General features: G+C 41.9%; 1 protein-coding gene across 3 annotated transcripts in view; it reads left to right on the top strand.

The window, feature by feature from the left end:
* Positions 1-13,647: 13,647 nt before the first annotated feature.
* The window catches only part of LOC109871867 (pre-B-cell leukemia transcription factor 1), a 75,194-nt gene continuing 68,115 nt past the window's right edge, over positions 13,648-20,726 (top strand). The window contains exons 1-2 of one of the 3 annotated variants that reach the window (XM_020462877.2): positions 13,648-14,315; positions 15,306-15,379. In XM_020462877.2, the coding sequence (XP_020318466.1) occupies positions 14,131-14,315; positions 15,306-15,379 (259 nt within the window). In that variant the 5' untranslated portion in view covers positions 13,648-14,130. The remainder of the gene's footprint in view (positions 14,316-15,305; positions 15,380-20,726) is intronic. The other 2 variants (XM_020462876.2, XM_020462874.2) reach the window with 2 other exon arrangements.

Genomic DNA, 20,726 nt, shown 5'->3' with positions numbered 1-20,726 from the left:
GTTCACTTTCAGCCTCTGGAATAAGAGAGAAAAGACTAAACCAATGGATTGTGACACAGAGAAAAGATATCTGAAATAAGAGCCACTCTCCTCCACCTCCTACCTACCTCAACCCCCTCTTCTCCCCCTCTTCCCCTCTCTCTCCCACCCTCCCTGTCTTCCACTCTCTCTCTGTGTGCGTTGTGCAGTAGTTATTTTTCGTCTCGGCGAGGCTGGGCAGTAAATACCATGCTCCTCAGACCACGGACCTGATGTGACCCTGCAACCTCCGTGTCTCCAACGCCTCTCACAAGGTTCCTGGTTCCAAGGCCTTTCTGATGCACCGATGCTATGGCTGCAGCGCGGCCCAGGCCTGTAATTCACCCTGCTGCTAAATCGCCTGCCAGCAGCTATTGATTTTTGTTTCCCCAACCTCCAGTAGAGAGGGAAAGAAAAGATTAAAAACACTTTGTCAGTTTGGTGGGGAATAAAAATTCTGTGCAAGGGGATACCTAGGAGGCCAAGAGGTCAGGGCTGAGGCACTGTATGTCTTTATGGCTTTAACTGTTTCCTCACCAAATACATCTAAAATCTCTCTCTCTCTCTCTCTCTCTCTCTCTCTCTCTCTCTCTCTCTCTCTCTCTCTCTCTCTCTCTGTTCTGTCTCTGTGATTCCCTGCTTAGTGCAGAGAAAATACTGCAGTGGTGGAGAAGGGATGAAGGTATGGGGCTCGTTACGTAACACCACCCCTGTTCTTGGTAATCTAGCTTCTGCTTTATGAGGGAGCCTTATGGTTAGGAGTCAGCAGCACCCAACACTTCTGTCTTATCCCTGCCAGTTAGGAAGGACTAGTTACTAACTTTTAGCTGCTAAAGCTAGGTTATTTATCATCCAATCTGATTACATAGTAGCTTGACTTCAAACTGAGAAGAATAGCTAGTCTGGGTATGCTAATTAAGGCTATATAAGCTGCACTTTCCCCCATCCTACACAATTACAACAAAAACTCTATTCAGAGTATGAAGTAGCAGCCTACCTGTTGGCTCTTGGCCCGTCATTTTAATTCCATCCTCCATTGAGCTCCTAACTTGCTTGCCATTGCACCCATAGAGCCAGAACCTATCGCTGCTTTGATGATTGGCCAACAACAACAACAAGCTACACAGACGTACCTATCTCGTGAAAAGCCTGAGCATAAAGGAGACAATTTTCTATCTTTCTCGGGGCCAAACAGTTATAATAACACATACCGGAGACCCGTGACAATCAAATCAGATCTGAGCCGGATCTGAAGGTACACTACAGAATTTTGGACCCAACCCACCCACTCGGATCCTAGGTCGGCACTGGATAATCAGGTTCGGCTGGACCCATGAAGACCTCTATGTCTGAGTATTTTCAATCTAAGTGCACAAAGCAACACCTTATATAAACAGCCTCAGTAACAAAATACTGTCTGTGGGCTGGGTAAAGTGTACATGGTCAAGTTAGAATATCCTTCTAAAGAGAACTTCAAGGAACTGCTCATGACTGACGTCCATCCTATTGCATCGTACTGCATGTCTGTCTGTACCATGATTAGAACAGACTTTTTGGCCAAACACTTTTTTACAGATTAATATTCCTTTACCATTACTGTATCTCATCAGCCTATAGAAATCAGCCTGCTTGTGTCGTGTTGCTTGCTTAACTGCCAACAGATAGAATGCTTGGAGGGAAAGTAATCCTAAAAGAACTGGTTGCCTGTTCCAAGGCAGATCACTGCATATTCACTTATTAACATAAGCCTCTGAGCTTGCAGATTAGTCATGTCTCCAAAGTGGACTCTCTTACCGTGTCCCGCTGGTTTTTGTTTGCGTGTGTGCTTTTGTGTGCACCCTTTTGTACAATGAATGTGTGTGTGTGTGTGTGTGTGTGTGTGTGTGTGTGTGTGTGTGTGTGTGTGTGTGTGTGTGTGTGTGTGTGTGTGTGTGTGTGTGTGTGTGTGTGTGTGTGTGTGTGTGTGTGCAGCTAGGTGGTACGTGCTCATCCATGCCTAGACACATGGCTTTGTCTTGTCCTGGCACCATGCTCGGCTCACCAGATGTTCCCCTGTTTTATCATGGTCCTCCAGCGCTACATGTTTCAGGGGACAGTTGTGCTGTGTTAAGAGCATCCCGCTGGCTGCTCATATACAACCTGCGCTTTTTCTTTTCATTGTAGTCTTGCTTTGTAGAAAAAGAAATTGCTATCGCCAACAATTCATAAGAGACTTCATTTTTTTGTCATTTTATAATGTGGACCCATAGAGCAGTTTACATGTGTTTATTAAAAAATATATTTTATGGAATAATAGTAATTGACAATGTCATGATAAAAATAGGTTAAATAAATATATCTGACTATTCCTGTTTTAATCAGCCTACCTGTCATGTGAGGCCTGCCTACAGTATCTCGTCCTATAGTATTCTTTATTTGATGTGATCTTTCTGGGTGCAACGACAGGGTACAACGGGTTACCTACCACATTATTGTGGTAGCATTTTTTACTGTGCTTTGGTCCTCACTGGTTAAACGATCACAGGTGGACCTTGTATAGATTAGTATTGGCATGATAAAGGGGAAGGATACACACACAGACAGACACACACATGCTAAGCAGCTGAGATACACCCAGGTGGAATTGGAACAAGCTGTCCCCCCTTGTCCACCCTGCTAGTCACCCACCCATCACACACACCCACTCACAAAAACATGAAGTAAATCTGTCAAATAAGGCACCACTTGTTATGAAGGGGAAGATTCAGATGTATTCATTCAAAAATGAAGCATGCCCATTGACAGAGGGACAGCTCTTCTCCATCTGTCATTGTTGAAGCCACACACGTCTGAATCCGGCGTTCATTTGTCTTGTCGTCCCTGACAGTCAGATTTTCCCAGCGCACTCCCACCCAGGGATTTTTTTGGAGGGAGGCAGACATGAAAAAAAGGAAAACAATCTCGTGACAAGGAGAGGAGTTGTCTTTTTATGAATGCAAATTCATTTGTGAAAATTCAAGGAGCAGCTAGTGGGCTCATCAGTCTCCCTCTCCCCAGCAGGCAAAATGAAAGCACAGAGCTCTATGAGGTTGGGGTGCTTACAGCCTTACAGCTAAAGAGCCTATAGCTAATGTAAACAGGCATGGAAGTCTGGTGGCTGGTTGGCTGACAATTACTGTGTATATATCACTGGTGTCTGCTTCTCTGGACTGTTTCACAAAATGATAATAATCCCTTTCTACTTTTAACATGGGAAGTAAAGGGCCATGACTGGCTTTGTATATGGCATTAGCAGCCATATAACATTGCCATATCCGGTATTCTGTATTTTGCTTCTCTTGTACCGGAGGAGAGGGTCAATGCAGTTTAGACCCTATGCAAGGCTGAGTCAACTCCTGCCCTCTAATCTTCTAATCTATCTGAGGCTTGATTCAAATGTCATTCCTGCCCATCGTGACCTATTATCAATGACCGTGTGTGTTTAGTCTTTATCAAAAACAATACAACAAAAACAGGAAAAAGCAACAACAGACACAATGAAATGAAAGAATAAATAAAAGCGAACAGAAGTTGCCATTCAATAGGTACACACTAATACATAGAGTGGGGATTATGTTTTGTTAACAAGATATTAGGTAATCAAGTCTTTCTGGTTTGTGAATGATATCCATTTCTTCCAGTTACGTTCAAATTCAGGTTTTTGGAGTCTTTAGGCATATGTCAAGCTTTCCATATTAAAATTGTATTGGATTATACTTTTTCTTTCTTCCTATTTTGGAACATCTACTTTATAGCAGTTCCTGGTAATGGCTTTTCTTCTTGCAGCAAGGAGAGCGTTTATCAGGAATCTGCCACTGCCCCTCACATTCTCTGGAACATTACCAAGGCACATTACAGGGCCATTTCTTGGGATTTCATATCCTAGGACATCTTTTAACAACCGAACATACGTTATCCCAAAACAGTGACATCTTCTGACGTTTCAAAAAAACATGGGTGTGTTTGACATCTACATGGCCACACAGCCGCCAGGATCTGCTGTTGTACGCCTAGCTTTTGACTTTTCATTCTAGGAGTCATAAAAAGAAAAAATGGTCATATTTTTCCAACAAAACTCTCTCCATGTTCTTGAGTTTGTAGAAGTATGTTGAGTACTGCATATACATTGTCACAGTCTTCCTCCATATTCAGTTTCTTTTCCCCATTATAATATAAAGAGTTAAGTCTTGTCTAGAGGCTATCAGGCTATGACAGAGTGAAGAGATTGTCGTGGACATTTTCTCTTAATATGCATTTCGTTTCACATGGGTAGTCATTGGTATTGAAGAAGGTTCTGTAATTTTGAACTATTTTTCAAAATAGTCCCTTAGCTCTAAGTATCTTAAGAAATCTTGTTTTTTCATACCATATTTATCCTTTAAATTCTGAAAACTTAAGACTGCTACTTCCTCTACAATGGTACAAAATGCTGTCATGCCTCTCTTAGCCCATTCCCTACATGCTTTATCATAGATATCTGGTTAAAATGTTGGATCAAACACAAACCATTTCAACATTCCTATTTCTTCTTCCTTCTGGTGTTGTTTCACCATCTGAAACCAGAGGTCTAATGTAAATAATGATATAGGGTTAAGTATTCCTGTTAATGTGGCTTTATCCCCAGCTACAGTACAGACTGGATTGGGTGACCTTGAACTGCAGCCTCAATATCTTTCCATGTAGCACTGGATTGTGAGTCCCACCAACACTCTAGTGGCCTAAATTGTGCAGCTAAGTAATATTCCCTAAGATTTTTTATTAACTAGGCAAGTCGGTTAAGAACAAATTGTTATTTACAATGACTGCCTACCCCGGACGAAGCTGGGCCAATTGTTCACCACCCTATGGGACTCCCAGTCACGACCGGATGTGATACAGCCTGGATTCAAACCAGGATCTGTAGTGACGCCTCTTGCACTGAGATGCAGTGCCTTAGACCACTGCGCCACTCCGATGGATGGTAGTGCCATCCCCCGTTTGTCTTTAGGTAACTGTAGAGTTGAATATCTAATCCTTGGTTTCCTGCCATTCCAAATTAACCATGATATTGACTTGTCCAACAGATTGAATTGTTTCAGGGGGACCTCAACTGGTAGAGAATAGTGGAACTGGAATAGGTAAAGCAATCTGGGGAGGATATTAATTTGAACACTCTCTGTTTTAGAGCTGAAATCTAAAGGGAGAATGGACCATCTCTGTATATCTTTATGAATATGTAGAATAATTGGTTTATGTATATATAGCTTTGAAATATCCTGTGTTAGGTTTACCCCTAGATACACTATATATACAAAAGTATGTGAACACCCTTTCAAATTCGTGGTTTTAGCTACTTCAACCACACCGATTGCTGACAGGTGTATAAAATCGAGCACATAGCAATGCAATCTCCATAGACATTGGCAGTAAAATTGCTTTACTGAAAAGCTCTTTGACTTTCAACGTGGCACCATCATAGCCACCTTTCCAACAAGTCAGTTCATCAAATTTCTGCCATGCTAGAGCTGCCCCGGTCAACTGTAACTGCTGTTATTGTGAAGTGGAAACATCTAGGAGCAACAAAGGCTCCTAGATGGTAGGCCACACAAGCTCACAGAACGGGACCCCGAGTGCTGAAGCGCATCTTTCTTTGGTTGCAACACTCATTACTGAGTTCCAAACTGCCTCTGGAAGCAACATCACCACAATAACTGTTCGTCGGGAGCTTCATGAAATGGGTTTCCATGGCCAAGCAGCCACATACAAGCCTAAGATCACCATGCGCAATGCCAAGCGTCGGCTGGAGTGGTGTAAAGCTCGCCGCCATTGGACTCTGGAGCAGTGGAAACGCATTCTCTGGTGTGATGAATCACGCTTCACCATCTGGCAGTCTGACGGACTAATCTGGGTTTGGCGTATGCCAGGAGAACTCTACCTGCCCCAATGCATAGTGCCAACTGTACAGTTTGGTGGAGGATAAATAATGGTCTGTGGTTGTTTTTCATGGTTCGGGCTAGGCCCCTTAGTTCCAGTGAAGGGAAATCTTAATGCTACAAAAATATTGTCATTCTAAACAATTCTGTGCTTTCAACTTTGTGGCAATAGTTTGGGGAAGGCCCTTTACTGTTTCACCATGACAGTGCCCCCATGCACAAAGTAAGGTCAATACAGAAATGGTTTGTCGGTGTGGAAGAACTTGACTGGCCTGCAAGAAACCCTGACCTCAACTCCATCAAACGCCTTAGGGATGATTTGGAATGCCGACTGCGAGCGAAGCTTAATCGGCCAACATCAGTGCCCAACCTCACTACTGCTCTTGTGGCTGAATGGAAGCAAGTCCCTGCAGCAATGTTCCAACATCTAGTGGAAAGCCTTCGCAGAAGAGTGGAGGATGTTTTAGCAGCAAAGGGGGGAACAACTCCATATTAATGGACATGATTTTGAAATGAGATGTTCGATGAGAATACTTTTGGTCATGTAGTATATTTAACCTTTTTGTAATTCCATTTGAAAACTTAGAATTAAAGCTTAGAATTTGTGTCTTGTGTACATTAAGGTGTGGCTGTGTTCTTCATTGCTGGGTCGGTGGGTAGTTTCAAACTGAGCCCAGGTCTCTCTCTTTCTCTCTCCCTCTATGGGCCCCACTTTATTCATGCCTGAGGAATGCTGGAAGCTGCAAACAACATATTTTTTCATCAATGTTACTTCCTGAAGAGATGTATTGTTATGTACTTTACAGTCATGGCTTTCTACATAATCCTGCTTATAACTTGTCTAGTACTGTCCTGACCTGCAGTTCTGTGCAATGAGTTGTTTGACCGTGGTAATGTTAGGTGGGTATATGTAGAGTAAGCATCCATTTGGTTGTGTAGCTCAAAATCATAGGGATTTTGTTCAGGATGATTCAATACCAACCAACTATCAGAATCTTTATGGTCTTTTTTCCCGAACATAATCACATTATTTGGCTGGAGATGATTTTGTATACTAATAGTACATTAAACTAGATCCTATTACTGTTGGGAATATAGAACTGCTTGAATATGAAGAAAAGAAAGTTGTATTACAAAAACAACTCTCCCCAGTTATGTAGGAAGGAAATATCTAATATTTATAAGAATGTTATTTTCAGTGAGCTTCATTTGCAATTCTAATCAAATCCGGCTGAATATTTTTGGCGAGCTTATGAACGCTGCAGCAGCACATTAGGTTTTAATAGCGGGGAATGCGCAATGTCAGTAAAAAAATAATTACGGCTCCACTGCTGTTTTCCTGAATTTGTAAGTAGGGTAGTGCCACAAACAAGGTCTTGTTTATTCAGTTCCTGTTTTAAGATCATTGTTACAGTATACTGTATGTGGATAAGATGCTTTTCAGAGAGATATGTATTGTAGCTAACTAACTCTACAACTGGCCTATAGCTCCAGTCATTCTGTCTGATTTATTCTGAAAACATTGAAGTTATTATCTTTAGAAAATGTATCCTACTGACTTACTTAAAACATACATTTTTAACCTTTGTTTATCCAGGAAGTGCCATTGATGTCAGGAGACCTCTTTTACGAAGGAGACCCGGAAATGATACACATAACTGAAAGGCATTATTTTCTGTTGTACATTAGTAAATACTGAGAATAGACCCTTCAATAAGCACTACCCCTCTAAATTACTGTTGCAACCTCAGACAACATTTTCCCAGGAAGCCCAATTCCCCCTTCTAACCACTGCCAAAATCCCCTCACATTGATCTCAAATGGTGTTTTTAATACACAATGAAATGAAACACAGAAAACCCTTTCCTAATCAGGAAACCATCAGGTATACTGTGGTGGACTCATTACAATTGCTTCATGGTACCTGGTAAAACTATGTTTGTAGTGTGGCTAACCACGGAATGGCTCTGAATTCACTGTCAGCATGCAGTCAAAGCTACAACCACTTTTGGAGCAAACTAGTGCCCTCAAATCCTACCCTGATGTTGACAGCAGATGGGAGTTGTATTAATAACATGAATAACTTTGCTAGCTAATATACATTTTGAGAAAACAAGTTATATTAAGATGCTAGCTAGATAGCTAGCATTGGCAACGTTTGGTGGTCAATAAGACTAGGAGCTAGCTAACCAGCTGAGCTATCAAATAATATAACAAAAGTATAATTTCGGATTTGAAAAATACTCCAACAGGCTCTGTATTTCAATAATCACAGTAGCAATCACAGTAGCAAGTACCCCTGGTGCACTGTTCAATTATTTAGCCATTTAAACAATGTATTTTCTGAAGAAAACTCTGTTTTTCCCATGGTCTCACTGACTTTCATGTGTTTCAAACTGAGCTTGACAGAGGTGTTGGCCTCAATGACATCTGCTATCAATTGGAGGCTTTGAATGTTTGCATCAATAGTCTGGGTCAATTGAGAATTCCGATTAAGTGATAATGCCCTCAATGCCCTTTGGAGGATATATTGGCACAGGTTTGTAGAGGGCCGGCAAACCGTGCCAATATATCCTCCAAACACCGACTTTGAGGGGATTATCACTTACCAACATATTTAAATAATGATTGACATATTTTCATTAAAAACATTATTTTGATTATTTTGAGTTTATTCATACTATTTAATCCTTTAATTTAATCCACAATATATAGTCCTGAAACAAATCTAGGGTTGCTACCCAAGCCGGCTGGTAGTTTGTTCTATTGGTTCAGTTGCCAGAGACGTGACCTAGTCGTTCAGTCTTTTTGTTCTGTATCTACGTGATGCGACCCAGTTGTTTATTCTAAATGTTCCATTGCCATACTGGCTGGCAACATTCTTATCCCTTGCTTGCTAGCTTGCCAACTACAGCTAACTTAGTCACATCAAACAGCACAGACAGGATAACAACAGTAGATGCATTTGTTTAAGTTGTTTTCTAGTGACATTTATTTGGATACATCCATAACAATGAGCTAATGAGGCACAATTTCACCTGGCATAGAAAATGTGCTCACTCCTCAGGACACTGTTGTTCAGAGGAGCTAGCCAACAACACAGCGAACACAATAACTTCAAACTCAAGCTGGAAAGACTGCAAACTAGCTTTTTGTCAATTGACATTTCTTTGTGGATATCCATAAAAATGATGCCAGCTGATTCATAATTTTGACTGCTATTGTAGCTATTATTATTTTACTGCTTCTCTTCATGACTTTGTTACTTTTATTCTTATTCATATTTTTTTTAACGGCATTGTTGGTTAGGAGCTTGTAGGTAAGCATTTCACTGTAAGGAACCTGTTGTATTCAGCGCATGTGTCACGTTCGTTATAAAGATCGGACCAAGGCGCAGCATGAGTAAAGTTCCACATGTTTTTAATAAAACCGAAACTCAGCAAAACAAAACAAACAAGCACAAATGAAACGTGAAGCTATATGAATAGTGCAGACAGGCAACTAAACATAGAACAAGATCCCACAAACACCAAAGGGAAATGGCTACATTAATATGATCCCCAATCAGAGACAACGATAAACAGCTGTCTCTGATTGGGAACCATATCAGGCCAACATAGAATTACAAAACTCCTAGACCTACAAAACCCTAGTCAATACAAAAACCCTTGACAATACAAAACTAGCGTACCCACCCTAGTCACACCCTGACCTAACCAAAAAAGAAAACAGAGATATCTCAGGTCAGGGCGTGACAGTACTCCCCCCCTCCCCTAAAGGTGAGGACTCCCGGCTGCAAACCTGAACCTATATGGGAGGGTCCGGGTGGGGGACCGTCGCTGGAGGTTCCGGACTGTGGACCGTCGTTGAAGGTTCCGGACTGTGGACCCTCGTTGGAAATTCCGGACTATGGCCCGTCGTTGGAGGTTCCGGACTGTGGCCCGTCGTTGGAGGTTCCGGACTGTGGACCCTCGTTGGAAGTTCCGGACTATGTCCCGTCGTTGGAGGTTCCGGACTGTGGCACGTCGTTGGAGGTTCCGGACTGTGGACTGTCGGTGGAGGTTCCGGACTGTGGCACGTCGTTGGTGGTTCCAGACTGTGGACTGTCGGTGGAGGTTCCGGACTGTGGACTGTCGGTGGAGGTTCCGGACTGTGGCATGTCGTTGGAGGTTCCAGACTGTGGCACGTCGTTGGAGGTTCCGGACTGTGGACTGTCGGTGGAGGTTCCGGACTGTGGCACGTCGTTGGAGGTTCCGGACTGTGGCCCGTCGTTGGAGGTTCCGGACTGTGGCACGTCGTTGGAGGTTCCGGACTGTGGACTGTCGGTGGAGGTTCCGGACTGTGGGCCGTCGTTGGAGGTGCCGGACTGTGGACCATCGTTGGAGGTTCCGGACTGTGGACGCTCATTGGAGGTTCCGGACTATGACCCGTCGTTGGAGGTTCCGGACTGTGGCCCATCGTTGGAGGTTCCGGACTGTGGCCCATCATTGGAGTTTCCGGACTGTGGCCCGTTGCCGGAAGCTCTGGACTGGGAACTGTCGCCAGAAACTCTGGACTGGGAACTGTCGCCGGAAACTCTGGACTGGGAACTGTCACCGGAAACTCTAGACTGGGAACTGTCGCCGGAAACTCTGGACTGGGAACTGTCGCCGGAAACTCTGGACTGGGAACTGTCGCCGGAAGCTCTGGACTGGGAACTGTCGCCGGAAGCTCTGGACTGGGAACTGTCGTCGGAAGCTCTGGACTGGGAACTGTCGCCGGAAGCTCTGGACTGTGGCGGTGCACTGGAGACCTGATGCTTGGTGCCGGCGCTGGTGGTACGGGACGCACTGGGCTTTGCAGACGCACTGGAGACACAGTACACAGAGCCGGCGCAGGATATCCTGGTCCAAGGATGTGTACTGGAGACCAGGAGCGCTGAGACGGCACCATCCGTCCTGGCTGGATGCCCATTCTAGCCCGGCAAATGCGAGGAGCTGGAATAGAGTGCACCGGGCTATGAATGCGAACTGGAGACACCGTGCGCATCACTGCGTAACAAGGTGTCTGACCAGTCACACGCTCCCCACGGTAAGCATGGGGAGTTGGCTCAGGTCTAACCCCTGACTCTGCCAATCTCCCCATGTGCCACCCCCCAAAAAGGAGCTGCGTCTTCCGTGCTAGCCGTGTCCCCTCGTATCATCGCCGTTCCTCCTGCGCTATCTCCACCTGCTTCCATGGCAGGGACTTGTCCCCTGCCATTACCTCCTCCCAGGTCCAGGATGTCCTCCACTCATCTTTCTCCCGAGCCCAGGATGTCCACTCCTCCTGAACACGCTGCTTGGTCTTTTTGTGGTGGGATCTTCTGTCACGTTCGTTATAAAGATCGGACCAAGGTGCAGCGTGAGTAGAGTTCCACATGTTTTTAATAAAACCGAAACTCAGCAAGACAAAACAAAAAAAACGAAACGTGAAGCTATACGAATAGTGCAGACAGGCAATGAAACATAGAACAAGATCCCACAAACACCAAAAGGGAAATGGCTACCTAAATATGATCCCCAATCAGAGACAACGATAAACAGCTGTCTCTGATTGGGAACCATATCAGGCAACATAGAATTACAAAAACCCGTAGACCTACAAAACCCTAGACATACAAAAACCCTAGACAATACAAAAACCCTAGATAATACAAAACTAGCATACCCACCCTGGTCACACCCTGACCTAACAAAAATATAAAGAAAACAGAGATATCTCAGGTCAGGGTGTGACAGCATGTGACTAATAACATTTGATTTGATTTGATTTGATTTTGACTAGCTGAGACATTCTGCCTGCCTCTCTGTCGTCCTGACTCTATTACTATTGGACAGTTGGAGATCGAATTTGAATATTGAAACAATCTTGCAAATGTCGGAGAGACAGACGGCAATACAAATCTCTGCTGTTGAAAACTAAATGTTAGTATAAAAGAAATGTGAGATAATGTCAAGATGCTTTTTGTAGTGAAGATCAAGTTTATAACTTCTCTGCCTCTGCTGATGAGACAGTGGATTCTGCAATCAGATGGAAAAGAGTAAAAAGGCATTTTAACATCATAGATTTAGCCGGTGGTAATTTGTGGAATAGACACCGGCTGGAATGCGCTTTTAACCAATCAGCATTCAGGTTTAGAACCACCCGTTGTATAAATTTGAGTGGAACCTGTGAGTGACTGAGTGACATACGTGGTTCACCATTATGGGATCAAATTCCATTTAAATTGAAAGGCTATTATGCACAATATTACACAATAGATTTATACAACACTATTACTCCACCTCAAGGCTCTTTAGGAAGAGATTACAAAGGTGCGTTATGTTCATATGGCTGAAATCCATCACAGTTTTGTTCACATAAAGGGGCATATGTGTAAAGAGAGGGCAAACTCCTGAGTGTAGTGTCAGGGTGCAAGGTTAGAGCATGAGTCTAAACTGGGTGTGTGGTCCTGCAGTATAGAGACCAGACCCACACACACACGCACACACACACACACACACACACACACATATATATATATATATATACACACACACACACACCACTTCCCCCTGCCCCCTGGGACAATTACTGCCTCACCTTCTATTCAGGACTTAATGAGAAAACGGACTGATCGATTTAACTCCAGCCATAACACGAGAGGAGGCCAGTACGGTGATAGCATGGATCAATTGTGCTGCTGTGAGGTATCCAAGACATCTAAAACACCAGCAACCTGTGTTAAAACAAATACTGTTTCCAAGATTATAACCATGTTCTTTCAGTAGTCTTTATAACATGGTAATAACATCATAACAGCTCAGTCTATATCTGTATAGACTTAAATAAATAGTTTTGTAGCGAATATCTGTAGACAACTCATCAACGTTAAAGCCAAATCTACGTTAAAGACAAAGGTCTCTCAATGCAATATTTTACAGACTACTACCTAAAACAGCTAGACCGTGATTGACCAATACACATTCAAGTGGGTGTGGTCTGGCACATACATTCATATAAATCAGTCAAAGATGTTTCTATCGTAACATGGTACACATGTTGCAAATACTGTCAAGACTTAACATATACAAGAACATTCATATTAACCTAACAGTGGCGCTATAATGGGAACATGTTCATATCTCTCGATCTGTTTGACTCAGAGTGATGACATTTGGTACACATGCTCATGGATAAGAGTCTAGCTAACCCACGCGATATCTCAGACTCCACTTGCCCGAATTTGACAAAACTTGGGTGAATGATATGTGGTGCCATAGAGATCTGTTGTTTACAAAATTGCACTGTTTGGCCCATGGGGGGCGCTGTATAATTTGTGGGGGGAGACATATTTACAGTTGCCTTGTTTTAATAAGCAATAGCCAGGTGAATCTGTACTGAAAGAAGACAATTCATTTATTTCAGATGGGGTGCCTGTTCCTTGTGACGTCAGGTACAGAGCTTTGGTGCCAAGCCCAATTATTTATTACATATTCAGTCTCTATCCATCATTGTATTGCCACCACGTCCAGACCACTGAGCTGTTAAAGAAGGTCCAGACCCAGTGTTAACATTCACATTTTATGTTTATTGCCGCGTCCCGAAAAATATGATTGACTTTTCTTGAGGAGACGGAGGTGGGACTTATGCCCCCTTCTTCTCCAATCGTGGCTCAGGGGGCGGAGGCTTTTATTGCATACTCTGGTTGTGTGTCAGTTGCTACAGACATACGCGAAACAATAACAATTGGTGTTACTTTCACTAACCCTCTGAGAGAGTGACTGTTACATGTTCCGTCCATCAAGCTTTTAAGGAAATTGGGAAAGGCATATAACGTGCTCTGTGCACGTCAGGTTTGACACGATTTGAAACCCTTTAAAGTTGAATCTACTTTTTTTTCTACAGTAGCTGTGCAGGAGTGGCAAGAGCCTAAAGCAGCTATTCATATCAGATTTCAACCAAACCAGCTGGGAGAGAGAGAGCGGAGAGAGCGAGTGTCTGTCATTATCTTTCCCTTTCCGATCCAGGAAAGCTTAGGGAGAGAGAAAATAGAGGGAGAGAGAGAGGGTGAGAGAGGAGGAGAGAGAGGGATCCAAAGGAATTTCTAAGGATATTTCTTCTGTTGCCGTGAAAAAAAAGTGTTGGTCAGTTGGGGGCGAGGCGAAGAGCGCGGTCAAGGATGGACGAGCAGCCTCGGTTGATGCACTCCCACGGCGTGGGAATGGCCCGACACCCCGGCATGGCGCAAAATATGCAGGATGGCACAGGAGGGACGGACGGAGATGGAAGAAAGCAGGACATTGGAGACATATTACAGCAAATAATGACAATCACAGACCAAAGCCTGGACGAAGCGCAGGCCAGGTACGGTGGCATAGAAAATTATATTATTTTCAAAGTAATACCAAAATAGCATATTTATGAATTAAGAAATAACTACGGTAGGCCTACGTTGTAATAATGTGATTTGCATTCATGCTATCCAACGAAAACAATTACGCCCACCCGAACGCAACAACTGCTCGTAGGGGATAAAGTGTGTAACGTTAATCTACCTTCAACCGACCAGTTTTTATTTTGTGAAAGTTAACTTTTAAATTAACAGTGTCATCAAAATGTTAAATAAAATAAAAAATGTATGACGATATTAAACTACTGCAACTACAACTGAGCGGGGTGCATCCTCTTCCCAATTTCCAATCGCCTTGTATCTTGTTACATATGAGATTACACAGTAATTCTCTGCTGTGTTACATGTTGGGGATGCATTCCTTTTGGTTACTTTGTTTCTTTTTAGCCAACGGCAATAAAGGTTATCACAGCACCGGTGCTGCGCCTCGAAATTGAGACAACGATCACATCTATTCGTGTTCCTGTGCAAGAATAGATTATATAGGATAGATTGGATCATATTCATTATTGACATTCCATCGTGATGTAACATTGAAATGACCCGTGCTATTCATGTTAATTCATTTTAGCGGTTATAGATTAAGTGTAGTGGGACGACAAGTGTTCCAAGTGTGGTTTGTTGAGACAATGGGGAAACTATAAAAGTACATTTTTACACCAAAGGGTTTTCTCTATTAAAGAATAAGACTATGCTGTTCTTTAGTTTAGATCACTGTGATTGAAGGGTTGTTCAAGACTACATTCAGAATAATATGCATTGTTAATATCAACAGCAAGGATGAGCTTTATTCTTCCTTATCAAATTGACAGTGATCAAACAAGTCTCCTCATTTTAGATATGATACAATTCCATGCAGAACGCTTTTGCAACTAATGCTATTTCCTCGTCTTATTGAATTTGGTTGTAAAGTTGTGTGTGTTTCCCCTTTTTTCTTCCTCTAGGAAACATGCACTGAACTGTCACAGGATGAAACCGGCTCTCTTCAACGTCTTGTGTGATATAAAAGAGAAAACAGGTAAGGTGAAATTCTACCACATTGAAAGAATGACTTGTAATCAATCTTTTTTTCCTCAAACCTTTTTTCTTATGTGGCATTTTTATGAAGTTATTATGGGCCAAAACGACTTATAGCCCACATTATTATTTATAACAACCATATTTTGAACATTATAATATTTATATTATATTTCTAAACATACTGTATGTGTTCAGGGAGTTAACCCATATTCGTAACAATATGGTTCTACAATGCAACATGGTGCTTTGTGGCATCCTACTGTATCTACGTGTATTACCACACATCCAAACATTACCACACAACCAAACAACCTTATGTGTGTCAGTCAGTGAGCCAAAAGCAGACACACACATTCGGATCAGACACCAGAGAAGAAAGGTCTTTACTGTACGACCAAGGGGGTGTCACTGAGACATGTATTAGGGCTGTGCTAATTCACTTCGTTCTGTGTCATCATATTTTTCCTTGCCAAGTGTGATGCTGTTTGTTTGTGACACGCTGTGAGTGTTTCTACATGCTGATGCTGGCCAGAGAGATTTTCTCAGTTTGGGTTTGAAGCGAGGGTCAAAGTCATGTATAAGAATCTGTGAAATATAGGCACTTAACACCATATTAAAAAGAAGAAGCACTTGTCTCTGTTTATAGAAGAAAGTATGTGACTATTCTTGGAAAAAGTCCAAGTTCTAGCCTACTAAAGAGATATGTAGAAAATGGAAGTCAAACCGCAATCTAATACATACCTCAGAAGACATATCTCTGAAGACATATCTCAGAAGACATATCTCAGAAGACATATCTCTGAAGACATATCTCTGAAGACATATCTCAGAACATGACTTTTAACGGAATACTCTTTTGAAATTGTTAGAGGATGTTATCACTCACTCTGACTTTAAAGTGGAAAAATGTTTCCAGCGACTATCATGACTGTCTGTAGCCGGCCAAAGAAATAAGAAAACGAATCGATTCAGTAAAGGAGGCCATGTTATCGTCTTCCTAATTTGCCTCTAAAGGTTCATTTACGAACATTTCATTACTGTGAGTCACTCTGGTACAGTGCTTCAAAAAAAGACGGGTTCTTAGCAGCGAACCCTGTGTGGTTTTCATTTTAGAAAAAAGGAGGGAGAAGAAATTAAGTCCCGTTTGTGAGAAGCCAGTGAGGTTTGGCCCCGGCCCCCTTCCTTCTCAGAGGAGTATGCTTAGAGTAGGGAGAGAGTTATGCCTGCTTTTTTTCAAACTGCCTGGCGTCGTTCTGGGTTCAACCAGAGTTCGTTTCCAAAATGAAGAAGAACAAAGTAACTTGGACCTTTTCATGCCCCCCCCCTGCTTTTCTTCTCTTCCCACCGTTCCTGGCAGGAACATAGGGGATTCTGACTATAATGGCTCTCTTTGCCTGCTTACTCTCTCCGTCTTAATTTAGAGGTAACAAATGCTGTTGAAGGTAACGTTTCAACATAGATTTGCCATGTTGTTTTTGTAGGTTTCTACTCCTATCTCTTGAGTGGATTTAGTTCTGCTAATGTTTTGGCCTCTATCCAGTATTAGCTTCCTTTGACAGGGTTTCAGTTGGGTGGGCTGAATTCAATGTACTTGGCCCCTCAAGATAAAAGCACCATGGGGGAATCCCTTTTGAAGAGTTTACTGGTTCGCACACGCAAACTCACCCATGCACGCAAGCACACAATGTCCATTGAGGTGTTGTTGTTACTCAAGCGCTGCATGCCTTGTGTTGCTGGGGGAAGCCATACTAAATTCTCAGTATTCTGTTGTTACATTTTATCCGGATGCTTTGTCACGTTATAGTCATCAAGTCCAAGCTATGAGCTGTGCTTCACTCTATAAATGTAGATGTGTTATCAGCGTCAACATAAGCATGTGGCAAATGTATTTTAGTGCAAAAAATAAAATGTTATTGGTCGAGAACCCAGTTTAGCAGATGTTATAGCGGGTGAAGCGGACTGCTTGTATTACAAGCTCCTAACAGTGCAGTAAAATGTCAAACATGTACGCGAATAATAAATCATCAAAAAACTAAAAACGAGAAATCAAGAATGTCAGGATGAATCCAACGCTGTGTTAGTAATCCGAATGCAATCTTTGCATGTACACCAAAAAGATATACTGAGAATGATGTGTACAGCCGTAGATATTTTACAGAGAGCTGTGTCAAGAGTCCTGTATATAAATATGCAGTGTGTATAAACAGTGTAAAAAAAGAGGTATATTCGAATGAGCTTTTTGAGAATACAGTGTATCAATGCACAGTGTCAAAAACAGTATAAAAGAAACAGGAAGTGTCCAGGGTTTAATGTCTCTTATATACAGGGCCTTCAGAAAGTTTTCATACCCCTTGACTTCTTACACATTTCATTGTGTTACAGTCAGAAATCCAAAGTCATTCTTTTCTCATCCATCTACACACAATACTCCATAATGATAAAGTGAAAATCTGTATTTAGAATTTTTTGCAAATGTGTTGAAAATTAAATACAGACATATCTCATTTACATAAGTATCCACACCTCTGATTCAATACATGTTAGAATCCCCTTTGGCAGCGATTACAGCTGTGAGTCTTTCGGGGTAAGTCTCTAAGAGCTTTGCACACCTGGATTGTACAATATTTCCACACTATTCAAGCTCTGTCAAGTTGGTTGTTGATCATTGCTAGACAGCCATTTTCAAGTCTTGCCATAGATTTTAAAGCCGATTTAAGTCAATACTGTAACTAGGCCACTCAGGAAAATTCAATGTCACCTGGAAAGCAACTCCAGTGTATATTTGGCCATGTGTTTTAGGTTATTGTCCCGCTGAAAGGTGAGTTTGTCTCCCAGATTGAACCAGGTTTTCCTCTAGGATTTTGCCTGTGCTTAGCTCTATTCTGTTTCTTTTTACCCCCAAAAAACTCCCTACTCATTGCAGATGACAAGCATACTCATAACATGATGCAGCCCCCACCGTGCTTGAAAATATGAAGATTAGTACTCAGTGATGTTTTGTGTTGGATTTGCCCCAACATAACGCTTTGTATTAAGGACATAAAGTTAATTTCTTTGCAAAATCTTTTGCATTTTTACTATTGTGCCTTATTTTATTTTTTATTCTGTATAGGCTTCCTTCTTTTCACTCTGTCAATTAGGTTATTCTGGATTAACTACAGTACCACAGCCATTAAACTCTGTAACTGTTTAAAGTCACCATTGGCCTCATGAAATCCCAGAGCGGTTTCGGCAACTGAGTTAGGAAGGACATATCTTTGTAGTGACTGGGTGTATTGATACACCATCCGAAGTGTAATTATTAACTTTACCATGCTCAAAGGGATTTTCAATGTCTGCTTTTTTATTTTTACCCATTTACCAACATGGTTGGGTCGGCTACTTTTTAAATGTAATCTGTTACAGTTACTGGTTACCTGTCCAAAATTGTAATCACTAACGTAACTTTTTGATTACCCAGTATTTCCTTCCCCTTAAGAGACATGAGGGGAAAGAAAATGTTACCAATTTAATATCTATTGCAGGATAAATCAATGTTAAAGTTTACATAGCTGGCCATATATGGATGTTACATTTTACTCTATGGGCTGGTTGTGTGGGCTTTTTCAAATCCACCGCTTTCTACTACATATAATAATACAATTTAAATTATATCTTTACATTAAAATCTAATTCTATCATAATTCCAGTCATTCCAATAAATGTTATACCCCTTAATCTTCAAGAATAGGACTTGGAAATATGGAAGTATAGATTAGTCAAATTGTTTTACCTGAGCATAACCCCAAAACTAAGGACTTATTGGCCAGCCCTACTCTGTTGTTTATGATTTTATTGTCATGGAGGACTGATTGGGCTCATTGATTCGAGTTGAAAAATAAATGTCACGCTCATGGAACTGCATGCTTTGAGCACTACTGAAAAGTGCTATTTACATGTGGAAAATGAATTCAATATGCTGCATTTACTATAGGCCTATTGTTTACCTTTTAGTTGGTGACACTTTGATATCTTGATAATATGCAGATGTTTAATGGGAAAATCCACAGATGAAACAATAACAACACGGTCGCCTCACCTCTGTTTTGGTAAAAAGCTGAGGTATGGGCCTGGAGAAATGTAACCACTCAGATTAATAATATTCAGGGCTATGGATGCATGGACTGTCCATCCATGATATGAATTTGTTTTAACCATGTTATGAGGCTATACAGTGCTTGTTTACAATTTCAATGTGTACAAACATAGGAGAAAACAAGCTTATATTTTGGGTTCTCATGGAGTGTAACAGTTGAACTACGCCCATGAGGCATTTATAAGTTATATTCTTCAAGAATCAATGGATATGTATACAGTTGAAGTCAGAAGTTTACATACACCTTCGCCAAATACATTCCTGACATTTAATCTTAGTAAAAATGCCCTGTCTTAGGTCAGTTACGATCACCACTTTATTTAATGAATGTGAAATGTCAGAATAATAGTAGAGATAATGATATATTTCAGCTTTTATTTATTTCATCACATTCCCAGTGGGTCAGAAGTTTACATACACTCAATTAGTATTTAGTAGCATTGCCTTTAAATTGTTTAACTTGGGTCAAACGTTTCGGGTAACCTTCCACAAGCTTCCCACAATAAGTTGGGTGAATTTTGTCCCATTCCTCCTAACAGAGCTAAGGAACTGAGTCGGGTATGTAGTAGGCCTCCTTGCTCGCACATGCTTTTTCAGTTCTGCCCACACATTTTCTATTGCATTGAGGTCAGGGCTTTGTGATGGCCACTCCAATGCCTTGACTTTGTTGTCCTTAAGCCATTTTGCCATTTTGCTTGGGGTCATTGTCCATTTGGAAGACACATTTGCGACCAAGCTTTAACTTCCTGACTGATGTCTTGAGATGTGGCTTCAATATATCCACATAATTTTCATCCTTCATGATGCCATCTATTTTGTGAAGTGCACCAGTCCCTCCTGCAGAAAAGCACCCCCACAACATGATGCTGCCACCCCCCGTTCTTCACGGTTGGGATGGTGTTCTTCGGCTTGCAAGCCTCCCCATTTTTCCTCTCAACATAATGGTGGTCATTATGGCCAAAAACAGTTCTATTTTGTTTTCATCAGACCAGAGGACATTTCTCCAAAAAGTATGATCTTTGTCCCCATGTGCAGTTGCAAATCGTAGTCTGGCTTTTTTTATGGCGGTTTTGGAGCAGTGGCTTCTTCCTCGCTGAGCGGCCTTTCAGGTTATGTCGATATAGGACTCTTTTTACTGTTGCTATAGATACTTTTGTACTGGTGTCCTCCTTCACAAGGTCCTTTGCTGTTGTTCTGGGATTGATTCGCA

Source organism: Oncorhynchus kisutch, linkage group LG27, assembly GCF_002021735.2.
Source record: "Oncorhynchus kisutch isolate 150728-3 linkage group LG27, Okis_V2, whole genome shotgun sequence".
Lineage (NCBI taxonomy): Eukaryota > Metazoa > Chordata > Actinopteri > Salmoniformes > Salmonidae > Oncorhynchus > Oncorhynchus kisutch.
This window is presented reverse-complemented; position numbering and strand designations above follow the sequence as displayed.